The 13,571-nt window shown below is 39.1% G+C and overlaps 1 protein-coding gene across 7 annotated transcripts in view; it reads right to left on the reverse strand.

Annotated features, from left to right (window-relative positions):
* The window catches only part of LOC116828286 (trifunctional purine biosynthetic protein adenosine-3), a 56,659-nt gene that overhangs the window by 42,963 nt on the left and 125 nt on the right, over positions 1 to 13,571 (reverse strand). Inside the window, exons 1-5 of one of the 7 annotated variants that reach the window (XM_075073515.1) lie at positions 13,318 to 13,570; positions 8,458 to 8,606; positions 4,394 to 4,489; positions 2,966 to 3,140; positions 1,904 to 2,015 (exon numbers count right to left, since the gene is read on the reverse strand). In XM_075073515.1, coding sequence (XP_074929616.1) covers positions 1,904 to 2,015; positions 2,966 to 3,140; positions 4,394 to 4,489; positions 8,458 to 8,606; positions 13,318 to 13,379 — 594 coding nt within the window. In that variant the 5' untranslated portion in view covers positions 13,380 to 13,570. Of the gene's footprint in view, positions 1 to 1,903; positions 2,016 to 2,965; positions 3,141 to 4,393; positions 4,490 to 8,457; positions 8,612 to 10,441; positions 10,629 to 12,974; positions 13,238 to 13,317; position 13,571 lie in introns of those variants that run through there. The other 6 variants (XM_032786415.2, XM_075073507.1, XM_032786419.2 and 3 more) reach the window with 6 other exon arrangements.

Genomic DNA, 13,571 nt, shown 5'->3' on the forward strand with positions numbered 1-13,571 from the left:
ATTATTTCAGACTGGAGCAATGATTCTCAGCCTTGTAGAGCAGAAAATCTACTTTGTTCAGAACACTTACGGAGGAATGCGAGAACATCACTCCACGGAAATGTTTGCATGCTGACCACATATTAATGCAGTGCACTGTCAAGGCAACTTTGTGGCTCTCTGAGGCCATATCTACATGATTACGTATGTCGGTATAAAACTTATGACAAAAGGATTTCACTTTTGTCGGTATAACTTATGTTGCTCAGGGTTTATTATCTTCAAAAACTCATGGAAGATGGGAAAGATGCCAGAGGACTGGACGAGGGGAAATATTGAGCCAATCTGTAAAATGGGGAATAAGGACAGCAAAAGGAATTACAGGCCAGTCAGTTTAACTTCAGTACTCGGAAAGATAATGGAGCAAATAATTCAATAATTCAAGAAATCAATTTGCAAACACCTAGAAGATAATAAGTTGATCAGTAACAGCCAACATGGATTTGTCAAGAACAAATCATGTCAAACCAACCTAATAGCTTTCTTTGACAGGGTAACAAGCCTGGATAGGGGGAAGCAGTAGATGTGGCATATCTTGACTTTAGTAAGGCTTTTCATACTGTCTCGCATGATCTTCTCATAAACAAACTAGGGAAATACAATCTAGATGGTGCTATTATAAGGTGGTTGTATAACTACACCTCTGCCCCGCTATAAGGCGGTTGTGGAGAGCCAAAAATCCCTACCGCGTTATAGCTGAAACCCCGTTATATCGGGGTAGGGGTGGCAGGGCTCTGGCAGTGATTAAAGGAGCTCTGGGCTCTGGCAGCTGCGGGGAGCCCAGGCCCTTTAAATCGCCGGAAAGCCCCACTGCCGCAGCCCCGAGGTAGCAGCGGCAGGGCTCCAGCAGTGATTTAAAGGGCCCAGGACTCCCCACAGCAGCCAAAGCCCCAGACCCTTTAAAGCACCGCCCGAGCACTGCAGCCGCAGACCCAGGGTAGCAGTGGCAGGGCTCCAGCGGTGATTTAAAGGGCCCAGGGGCTCCCCACAGCAGCCGGAGGCCTGGACCCTTTAAAACACCGCCAGAGCCCCACTGCTACCGCGCTATACACGAACCCGTGCTATATCGGGTCGCATTATAGCGGGGCAGAGATGTCGTTGGAAAACCATCCCAGAGAATAATTATCAGTTGTTCACTGTCAAGATGGAAGGGAATATCAAGTGGGGTCCCTCAGGGATCAGTCCTGGGTCCGGTTCTGTACAGTATCTTCATCAATGATTAAAATAGTGGCATAGAAAGAGTACACTTATAAAGTCTGTGGACGATACCAACCTGGAAAGGTTGTGAGAACTGGTTAAAAGACAGGGAACAAAGGGTAGGAATTAATGGTAAATTCTCAGAATGGAGAGGGGTAACTAGTGGTGTTCCCCAAGGGTCAGTCCTAGGACCAATCCTATTCAATTTATTCATAAAAGATCTGGAAAAAAGGGTAAACAGTGAGGTGGCAAAGTTTGCAAATGATACTAAAATACTCAAGAAAGTTAAGACCAAAGCAGATTGTGAAGAACTTCAAAAAGATCTCACAAAACTAAGTGATTGGGCAACAAAATGGCAAATGAAATTTAATGTGGATAAATGTAAAGTAATGCACATTGGAAAAAATAACCCCAACTATACATACAATATGATGGGGGCTAATTTAGATGGTCTAGTTTTACTTGGTCCTGCCTTGGCATAGGGGGCTGGACTTGCTGACTTTTCAAAGTCCTTTCCAACCCCACATTTCTATGAATCTATAAGTTGTGTTAGGCTAATGTATGTTCCACGTAAATCACACCAAAATGCCTTTGATGTTTTGCTGTCGTCACTAACAAACATAAAATTCTCATGCAAAATGGGTATTTACATAACATTGCAACTCACCTGCATGATTTCATGCACAGCTTTGCAGGCTCCCTCTTTGTTAGTAGCCACAATTACTCCTTTGCCAGCAGCCAGACCACTAGCTTTTACAACCAGGGCAGGAAAGTCCGCGCTTTTAAAAAAAGAGAGAATGACTGAGGGATTCCATAATAACCTGTCAGCCTCTGATGCATTTTCAAATCTAAGCCTCCTACCTTCATGGATTTTGAAGGTTGAAAATAAGAGTTCATATGTTCACTATATCACAACAGCCATTTAACTATGATTGAAAAAAAACACATATAATCAAGTGTCTTCCCTTGTCAACCCACTTCATTACACTGTTTCTGTTGCCATTTCTTTCCACTGTTATCTGACACTACTTTTCTGACAGGGAAAAGAAGCATTTTATTTGTTAACAGTGCGGACCAATACTGTTCCTGAGTGAGCAGGACTGACTTCTGACTAGTGCAGTGATGGGCAACCTCCGCCTCATAAGGGTATTCCACTGGTGGGCTGAGAGACTGTTTACATCGAGCATCTGCAGGCATGGCCGCCCACAGCTCCCAGTGGCCACAGTTCACCATTCCCAGCCACTGAGAGCTGTGGGCGGCCATGCCTGCGTATGGTCAATGTAAACAAAGTGCCTTGTGGCCTACCAGCAGATTACCCTGACAGGCTGCATATTACCCACCAGTGGAGTAGTGGATCATCAACAGGATTGATGATGAAGCTCAGCTGCAGAATGTGCATTACTAGTAATAAAGTATGAACCAGAGAGAACCCATTATGATTTTCAGATCCCAATCTAGGTTTGCATGGCTGGCAAGAAAAAAAACAACACCTTTTCCCTTGTAATCTGAGCACAGTTGAACTGTCATTAAAGAGCAATAAATGTAGAACTCATATTGATGCCATTTTTCCAGGGTTACTTTTAGAGTGTCTTTTGAATACATGAACATTGTGCCACTACTGAAAAGAATAACTGAATGATTAGTGGGTTGCCAACTTTAGATACTTAACATATTGTAAACACACTACTGTAATGATAATAAAAGAGACTAAATATGAAAGTTTGTTTACCTGGTAATAAAGCTACAAGCTTCTTTAGGATTGGTGAATGCTTTCCATCTTGCAGTGGGGATCCCATGTCGGTCCAGAAAGGCTTTACAAAAACTCTTACTGGACTCTAGCTGAGCTGCCCTTGCTGTAGGACCAAAACATCTTACCCCAGCTCCTGTCAAGTCATCAACAATGCCTAGCAACAAAGATATTTAAGAGTTATTATTACTACAGAACTGAGCTGGTTTATAAGAGTTACAAGTTAATCAGGTTGTTGCTTTGTATAACCACTTTGACCCATTAGTGAGTAAGAGCTAAAAATATTGTGCCATTTATAGGATACATCATGGGGATTGTGCCCTAGACCTCAAGGGCAGTGTTTGCCGTAACTAGCAGGGGACGATCTGGTCTTTAGGACTCTTAGGTCAGAATCTGTTGTTGCACCATGTAACTGCAGTAACACCACTTTAATAGGTACAACTCCTTTCCCCCTTTATTACAATCCTCAGCCAAAAAGTCCATAGTAATCATTGGGGGAGAATAGCGCATGAGGTGTGAGAGAATCAAACTAAAACTTACAAATTCTGTAGGTAAGTTTCTATATGCTGACTTCCAAATCAGTCAGTCGTTTTCAAAAACATTTCATTTAATAAGTTAGTTAAGGCTGCTAAGTGACAACACTGACACATCATTTACAAACCCAAGCACTTAAAAGAAAGGATCTGAATAGTTAAGGACATCATACATTTTAAACTACATGCATAAGAACCTTCAGAAATGTGCATTTCATAAGAATACAACCACCTGGAACTTCAGGGAACAATGGGCCTGCATCTGTTTCCAATGAACACATTTGGATACTTGCTATTGACTTCAGTGGGAAGAGAAGAAAGCCTAATATTCCATTAATCTAGGGGACCTTGAAATTCCCATCCCCCTCACCCCAAAGATATGAAACTGGCCCTCAAACAAAAACAAAACAATATAAAATCAAAAAAAATACACTGAGAACATTTGTTCAGTAGAGAAAGTTATAATTAGGAGATTCTGGTTTCTATTCCTGACCGCCTGCATGACTTTGGGCAACTGAATTAGAGACTGATTTGCAGAGATGCTGTGCCCACCCACAAATCCTATTAACTTCAACAAATATTGCAGGTATTCAGCACCTCTGAAAATCAGATCTTTAATCATTCTGTGCCTTAGTGCCACATCTGCAAAACAGAAATATTAATACCTCCCAACTTCACAGCACAAATCAGTTAAAAGTTTACAAGGTGCTCAGATACTATAATACCACAGAAAGCCTCTAAATAAACACAAAACTATCCTCAGCAGTGGTAATTTTTTCTAGCACATATGAAGCAACACATTAAAACCCATAATTCCATGAATAGTTATATGGCAATAAGTGGGTGGAACTTTGATAACAATTTATTTTAAATTTACCAGCAGCAAGAGGAACTTCTGGGCCAACCACCACAAGTTTGATCTCATTGTCTTTGCAGAACTGGGCAAGAGCGGCATGATTACTGATTGAGATGGCTGTCAAAAGATGCAAGAGAAATTTAAACAGAGAGTACAATGAGGAACAGAAGATTTACATATAAAGTAAAAAGAGAACGCTTGCAAGAGACTAGATATCAAATTTTGTGATGAAAGCTCTGCAAAAAGGCAATATTATTCCACAACTTTTATCACGAATAAATCCAACGTCAACAGTGGGGTGACTCACCTGAACTCACACAGTTCTGAGCTGGATTGGTCATTTGCAAAGGAGCGACAGCAGTCTGAAGCTACTCTCATCATTTGAGAAACAGCAAAAGCACACACCCTTTTAGTCCTGGGATATTTTGCTTTAAGCTTTTTTCTGTTTTCATGATGCAGTGTTGCAGCATAGCACCCTCATTAGTATGTTTACAGGATGGGAAATATACTGAGGAAGGTGAGAGTTTTGCTGTATTTTAGGTTGCCACAAAAACCAAATTCAATCCACAGAATTATATCCTGATTGTTTAAACCCTTGAGATTAGCAATACTGCAACTGGCAAATAAGAGCATCATGTCAGACTGCTGCACCCCTGCTATGTGCTCACCCAGCTCTAGGGGAGATTCTCTCTTGTGCCCAACTTCTACTAAATGCAGCCAAATAAGAGGTGTTTTGTCAGAGAGACCTGATTATGGGTTTCTGATTCTCTGTCCCAGCACTGGCACACGTTAGAATAGCTTGGGGAAAAAAAAATCAAGACATTATACTTCGTACTGTGTTGTCTTCCTGCAGGACTCAGCTAAAAAACAGACATTATGACATACAAAATATTAGCAGAGGATCCACTGTATGTGCGAATGTCCCAGCAAGAAAGACCAATGAAGGAGTCATTTTGTTCATGTATTATTCCAAAATGCACCTGTTTAACATGCAACATAATTTTCATGACAGTGTAGGCTGAAAGGGAATATTTTTTTATTCTTTCTGAAACCATTCATTTAGCATATGACTATTGTATTCTGGCCTGTGTTCCTTTCTTCAGGATAGAGTTTCCAAACCTAGGTGCCTAAAGTTTGACCCCTAACTCCATATACAGGCATCTGAACAAAAAAAAGTCATCAGAAGTGTTGTATACCCAGAATTCCCAGTGAAGCCAATGGGTGCTCATCATGTTTGTAAAACAAAGCACTTTTATTCTGGTGCCTAAATATGACGTTAGCAGTCTTACTTCAGACACCCAGGTTTGAAAATTTTGGCCACTACGACTAAAAGTTCTGGAAAACTGGTATTAGATTTATTTATTTATTTATTTATTTAAAAAAGATCGGATATCCTTTTGTACCTCAATGACTTGCAAAATAAGTCACCCATAAAGCCACTTTTTTTTGAGAGACAGGTGTTGTTTAACTGTGATCAGACTATAAACCTTTTGTGAAAGAGAAAATTGATTTTTTTAAAATTTGCATTATTTCCCTTGGAAAAGCACGAGACATGAGACTTCAATGCTAATTAAAGGGTATCTTGTGCATTCTGCTGTACATTGCTGCAAAAGAGAGAGAAGGATAGACATCCAGGACCAAATCTTGATTAGACTGAAGTCAGTGGCAACGCTCCCATTGAGATACATGGGAAAAGGATTAAATCCCTATGCTTTAGAATATAATAAGGCTCACGTGCCTCTGTGTAATTATTTCTCATTTTCTCACACACACTGCAATCTAGACCGAGTTCCTGGCCCAAGCAGCAAGTCTTGGCTCTACAGAGATGCAAGGGAGTGTGGGGAAGTAGGATAAAGCCTGCCCTCACAAGCCACAGAATATTAATTCATACCTCCTCACAAATCCAAGTTATGCTCCTCTAATGCCTGAAGGGGCTTGGATTTACCCCTTCACACACATTCAATGAAGCTCCAGTCCAGCAAAGTACTTAAACGGGTGTTTGAGGGGACTATTCAAGTAGCTAAAATGATGTTCATGCTTTGTTGGATTGGGGCCAGAATTTCCAGTACGTAGATAGAGGCATCATTTTTTTTTTTTTTTTAAATTGGGAAGGTGACAGAAAAGTGTAGTAATTCTTACAACAGTATTCTTTAAATGATGTTTAATTTAATAATCTGGAACTCGTGTGAGCTGGCTTTAACTTGATTTAACACAGGGACAAATCTCTTTATTTAACATTGTGGATGCAGAGGGATCATATGATTTCCATGTGAATGCTCATTCCCTTCCCCTCATCTGCAAAAACAAGCAACAGATTTGTTCTGTTTGGCTGATGATACTGCAAACGGTCAAATAAGACAGAGAAAAATAAATATGGCATTTATTTGGTTGAACCATCAGGTGAAGTGAAAGTTACAGATCAGTGGTTTTCAGCCTCTGGTCCGCAGATGTCTGGGGGCCCGCATACTATGTCTAAGAGGTCTGCAAAAGGTTGTCGTTACCATAGAACAGTGGTTTTCAACCTGGGGTCTGCAGACTATGTCTAAGATTTCCAAAGGGGTCTGCACCTCCATTCAAATTTTGTAGAGGTCCACAAATGAAAAAAAAGTTTAAAACCACTGATCTAGAGCATTTATTTTATATACAGAATGTGTAAAATCTTGCATGGCTCATGTTTTCACAGGAGGTGGTAAGCAGATTTTAGTCGCATGCTATACAAGCATATATACAGCATGTGTGTGTATATAATGCGCATCTACACATATACTGCATTAATCTTAATTTTATGTGTAATAATATATTTCAAAGTATACAGTTTAAGGCTATATTCATTGACATATATGGAAACATAAGCCAGTCATTAAAATATTCTCTTCAGTGGTGTGATCTAAAGTAGCAAGTAATTCCTGGCTCCCTCTCCTGAACTGAGTAATTATTCCTGCTCTCCCACTGAATCACTGTGTGACTTTAGGAAAGTCACTCAAGCCAACATTTTCAAAAGCCACCTACAATTTTGGATGCTCAACTTTAAATAGCTTATGTCTGACTTTTATAATTGATGACTACCAATTCCAATTCAAGCCAATTGATGTTATAGGTACTTAAAACCTCTGAAAAAGGCACCTAGAATTAACTTAACCTCATTATGTCTCGATATGTAAAACGTGGATAAGAACATTTTCTTACCTACAGCATTCACCCTTAAAAACTTGCTAATCTCTTAGATAACTAAATAAGCAATATCTCAATACACACCTAACATTCCTTGTGGGCACAAGTGTGACCCAGGTAACACACCTGTGCAGGGGGAATAAGGAAGCATAAGGGGAGTAAGCTGGCACCAGAGTGGGATGCCTTGTCATAGGCAGGCTAGGAAGGATTAGATTTTTAATCGGTAAATGTTGATTTCACTATATACACACACACCACCCCTGACAAAATACTTCCATCATCATAACAGAAATTAACAGATAAGCGAAGTAAGAAAAACGCTGCTTGAGAAGTTATTAGAGTTGGATTTAAGGTGATTTACTTTGTACTTTTGACATGATGTTGACAATGTGTGTTTAATGGATATGAAGCTTTAACTTTTAGACTCTCAACATCTGCTGTCATTAAATAACTGTCTGGCCCCACCCCATGGTTTTCTGTAACTGTCAAAAATCAACACATTAAAAAAAAATGCTTAAAAATAAACATTGATATTATCCAGGCTTGGCAGGATTCAGACATTTCTTTTATAGACAGCAGCTTCTGCAGGGCCTCTTGCTATACAAGAGGGTGGGTAGTGGGTGGTCGCTTGCTTCCACATCCCCAAAACAGCACCAGCATAGCTGAGCTGGTGCAGAGGGGGAAATAATCTGCACAAGATAAATTACAGTTCGAGTAAAGTTTTTTTAATTACTTTTCACTCTATCCAAACATCACCTTTACAAGCATTCAGGGTCTGAAACATAAGAACTCCTATGACACTAATAGACAGAACCCTAAATTTACTAATGAATCAGTTTAGGCTCAACTACTGGTACTATACACTTAAAAAACAAACACAACAAACTATTTTAGGTTCTCTTTTCATTTATTACCTGAATTTGAAATTTTTCCATTACTGGCTGTTCCTGCATTTCCTGGAGCGACTAGCACTCGTTTTATATGTGGTGACTGCGCTAATTTCCAGGCCAGGGCATGTTCTCTGCCACCACCACCAATCACAAGCACTTGATCAGCCATCAGTCTGTGCTAAACAACCAAAGTAATAATATTCAGATTAGGAAAGCAACATCATCATTGCATACACTCATCAGCTAACAGGTTTGGTTTGCAGAGCAGCAGAGGAACTCACTGAGAAGGCAGATGGCATTTTTGCCTGTTTCACATAATTATTGTCCTGCAGTTTTGGGTATAAATGTGGTGATCAAGAGAGCAAGGTAATGATAGTACTGGCTCAACCAAGTACAGCACAGTCCCCATAGAAGTTTTCCCACTGAGTTCTGCCAATGCACATCAGCACGTACCTCCTATACCATTCCTGGTTCTCTCCTTTCCAGACTACCAACTGTACCAAATTACACAGTAGTTTTATACATGGATAAATGTTCACTAGTGGCCTGGCTGTGATTAATCACAGGACATTTTATACTGTGACCTAAATAGGTTTCTGAAGAATGTGAAAATGTCAAAGGTAAAGTCCCTTTGGACTAGTGAAGAATGATTTGCTAGTCTGTCTAGTGGTGTTGCTAAATGGGAGAGCTCAAGACTTCTCACGAGCGATGTCTGAAAATCTTCTTAATACTTTATATGAAAATGAAAGGGTCAGAATGATGAAACAGGGAAATGTCTTCCAACCTTGATCTTTAGGACAGAGCAACCGCATTCCAAACAAAACTTTACAGACAAACACATAAAGCGCAGCATGTCCTGACCCTGCAAGGAGATGAACCAGGGTCTTTTCCAGCATTCCCCAAAAATCAGTGGAAACACTCCCATAGATTTTAGTGAGAGTTAGCTGGGGGAAACCTCCAAATGAACTAAGATTAACTCACATTACTTCAATGGTAGTTGATAATACTTAGAGTTTTGCATGCTAAGGTTCAACCTTTGCAACAATAAGAAGCAAGTTGCTGTAGTAAGTAAGACATTACTTAAGCATTTCAGTGACATTTTATCTTTACGTTAAGTTTCTAAATGAATTAATAGAAATAAATAGGTATTCTAACTTGGAGTTTCTGAAAAAGAAAAAGCTAAAATTCCAAGATATTGACCAAATCTATAATCGGGGTTCTAAACCTTTTTCTTTCTGAGGCCTCTTCAACATGCTATAAAAACTCCACAGCCCACCTATGCCACAATTGTTTTTCTGCATATAAAAGCCAGGACCAATGACAGGGGGGTAGCAATCAGGGCAGTTGCCTGGGGCCCCACGCCACAGCGGGCCCCTCTTAAGCTACATTGCTCAGGCTTCTGCTTCAACACTGAGGGATGGGGTTAAGGGCCGTGGGCTTCAGACCCATGTGGTGGGGCTTCAGCTTTCCGCCCTGGGCCTCAGTGAGTCTAATGCTGGCCCTGTTTGGTGGCCTTCCTGAAGCCTGTTCGCAGCCCCCAACCTCTGGTTGAGAACTACTAATCTATAATATTCACAGCAGTCCAGTCTATCAGTTAGACCTTGAAGAAGCCATTCAGTAAAGGAGAATTAATTTAAGTAGAATGCCAGTAGCTACAAACTGGTGTTGCTAAGCCTGAATGTAAAATGTTCTAGCAGCAAGAATGAGTTTTATTTTTTTAAAACCATAATACATACTAGGCAGTAGTTTATACACATACCAAATAGACAGAGTTAACAGTATTATTAAATAGTGAAAATAATTTTTTAAAAGCTTTCATGCAGAGGAAAGCAACCAGTGTCACTTTAATTTAATTCTTTTTAATGCTTAACAATACATTTCACGTGGTCAATAAGAGAGTCTTGTGTCTTTGCTGTCCAAACCATCTTACATTCATTAGGAGAAAGAACACCAGTTAAATAAGAATTTTACTCAAAATTGAAAAAACAGCACTGTGTTGTAATCTTACCAACACTGCACTTAAATCCCATTTGTCTTCCTGCATTTCTTCCATGAAGAGGCTGGTGATCAATCCACTCTTGTACATGTGTACAGTTTCACCCAAAGCAGGGCACAGACAAAAAGCATTTGGCACAGTATTCATGTTGGACATACATACTCACAAGCTCTATTCACAGAAGGCTAAAGACCAGAACTTTGACAGTTCTTTCTTACCCTTTTACATCAGAGACTTAGTCTCCCCGAAAAATTCATAGATTCTAAGTCTAAAAGGCACCATTGTGATTATCCAGCCTGATCTTCTGTACAACTCAGGCCATAGAAATTCCCCTAATAATTCCTAGGGTATATCTTTTAGAAAAACAATCAATCCTGATTTAAAAATAGTGATGGAGAATCCACTATGACCCTTGACAAATTGTTCTATGGTTAAAAAGTGACTTATGACAGCTATGACTGATAGCAGGTTTTCAGCCAATCAGCAGAACAAGGTATGTGCTTCATACTCAAATCAGCCATATTTCATAAGAAATGTAGTTAGTCTGCTCAAAGCCTGACTCAAACCCTGCTACCTTCTCTCCATATAGCAGCCACCTAGTTTTGCTCCTTTTGGTGACTAGACACTAGAAACTTGTAATCCCTGGGAATTGTTACTATTCAGGACATGGCTTCCACTGCAAAGGGATCACTTGGTATAATGTTGGGAATATATATGAAAAAGCATGTTTTTAAACCTAGAAAGTCTTAATAGTAAATTGTGGGCAGGAGGATCCTGCACATTTTCCAGAAGATATTTCAATTCTATATGCAATAACATTTGTAAGTCTCGTACCAAATAGAAGTCTCTTTCCGAGATGGAACATTTTAACTAAAACAAAAATAATTTGAAGAAGAAAGAAAAAACCATGAATAAATCATGAATTCTGAGGGGAGGAGAAAAGAGTATAGAAAATTAAGCGTGAAATACTTCACCATTAACTACAGAAATCTGGTTTTAAAAAACTTATTTTCAGGTGCTCTAAACTGGTAGCTTTTCAAAATTATGTGCTGATGAAACAGACACTGCAGATTTATATAAATATTTTTAAAATACATTGACTGCAAAGTTACGTGTCCATTAAGAAGCTATCTACTTACTTTCATGAAAAAAGTTAATACTAAAAAAAATTTCACACTGGTGCTAGAGATGGTCTAATCAGCCTGTGATGGAATGAAAAATCATCAATTATAGCAAAAATATTTGATGTGACAGGTAAGCAAGTAAAAGAAAAAAGGGAAGAAAGGTTAAGGGACTGGCCACAGTGAAGGATAGTAATGTAAGAGGAAACCATTTTTTTCTCTTCTTTAAAAAGAATATAATGTATTAGGCAGTTATCTCTTATTCCTAAATGAGTCAAATCCAATAAGCATGTTCCCATGTCAGTGTATGGAACCTCATAGCAGAACAATACAGACTTGAAGAGCAAGGTTATCACAAAAGCCACAGAAATTAAAATACATGCTTTAAAGATTTACTTTGCAAAAGTCACTCCATTAGTGCTTGACACAGAGGCTGAAAGGAGGACAGAGAATGTACTTAACGCTAGGTGATGCTGATCTGAGAGAAGGGATACTCAGTAGCCAGACACACAATGACAAAAGAGAAAGGCAGTCTCCAGTTAAATTAATGCACCCACTCCCAATGCCACCGCCCCACTGACTACACCATACCAATGAGATAAAATAATCTGCAACAATTATTGATTCACATTTGAGTCCAGATTTTTGGCCCCTCTAGGGCCCCTTTGCAGCACCCCCAGAGCACAGAGGATGCATGAATCTGGCTTCTGATGATTCTGATTATGTAAGGGGAAATCCCTAAGTGTCATCCAGTAGGCCAGTGCAAGAAGTGGAAATAGAACCCAGATCTCCTAAATCCCAGTCCAGCGCTCTCTCAGCAAAGTAACTCTAGAGCAGGGTGACATGGCAGAAGCAACAGATGATAAAAATTACTTTGGCAGGGGGAAAAAAAGGATTAGCTTTTTAGAAGGAACTCGGATCATTATGTCATAACAGTTATACCTTGTCTAAAAATTATTCTTAAAGTACAAGCAGTCACCTGAAGCCATATTCTGCATCCTAATTTAGGGAAAACACTCACTGAAAAAACAGTACTAAAAATCAATGGGTGTTTTGGTGGCCTCATCCCAACAGGTACTCAAACTATATTTAGTGAGACTTCAGAGTGCTTTCAGGATCCAGACCTAAGTAAAGATTGCAGAAATAACATCTAGAGCAAATAAAAGAAAGAAAAGAAGCATTTTCCTTCCTGCATAAATATTGTCAATGTATATACTTTCATACTGAAAGTAAATATACTTTAAAAATTATAACAAATATCAGCAAATTTAACCACTAATTTCAAGCTTCCCTAGCTTAGCTGAACTTAAAGAATTTATGAGGACAATATCAATTTTGGTAGTACCCCAAATTTGCAAACTGAGGGGAAAGAATAAAAGTAGATTAAAGATCAAACCAAGACAGATCTAAAGTTTAATACTCACTTTTTAAAAAGCAAATATTTTCCTACTTATTTAAAGCCAAAAAATAAAACAGTGTAGCATTTATAGACTACTAACATAACAAGCCTGTATGTGTGCATAACGAAAGAAACAAAATTGAAATTTCTAAGTTTCTGAGAGGCAATTCTGACCAAGAGTAAGAACAGCTATTTTTAAATTCATATAAATAAAAAAAAAACCTATTGCCCTTAAAAATAATAAAACAAGCAGTAGAAGAAACAACTTGCAGTTACAATAATTACAATGCTAACACCATACTGTTTAAATTAAACGCACCCACTCGAGTTTGTTATAGTTATGTAAGAACAAATGTTGCGCGTCTTACTCATGCAAGTAATTCAGTTGAAACAGAGGGCTCACATAAATACAGTAAGCATAGTTTGACATTCAAAACGCTGTTCCTACAACAGTGTAGAGGGAAAGCCATTTTACGGAAGCTTAAACAGCACAGACTAAGCACATGGCCGAGACCACAGAATAAGTCTCCTCTTACAAATCTCTCTCTTAAAACATTGTTTCTTTCAAATGCCTCACTGCAGAACCTACATGTGCAACTCCGCTAGCATCCATGCAAAACAT

The sequence above is a fragment of the Chelonoidis abingdonii genome, chromosome 1 (assembly GCF_003597395.2).
Source record: "Chelonoidis abingdonii isolate Lonesome George chromosome 1, CheloAbing_2.0, whole genome shotgun sequence".
Lineage (NCBI taxonomy): Eukaryota > Metazoa > Chordata > Testudines > Testudinidae > Chelonoidis > Chelonoidis abingdonii.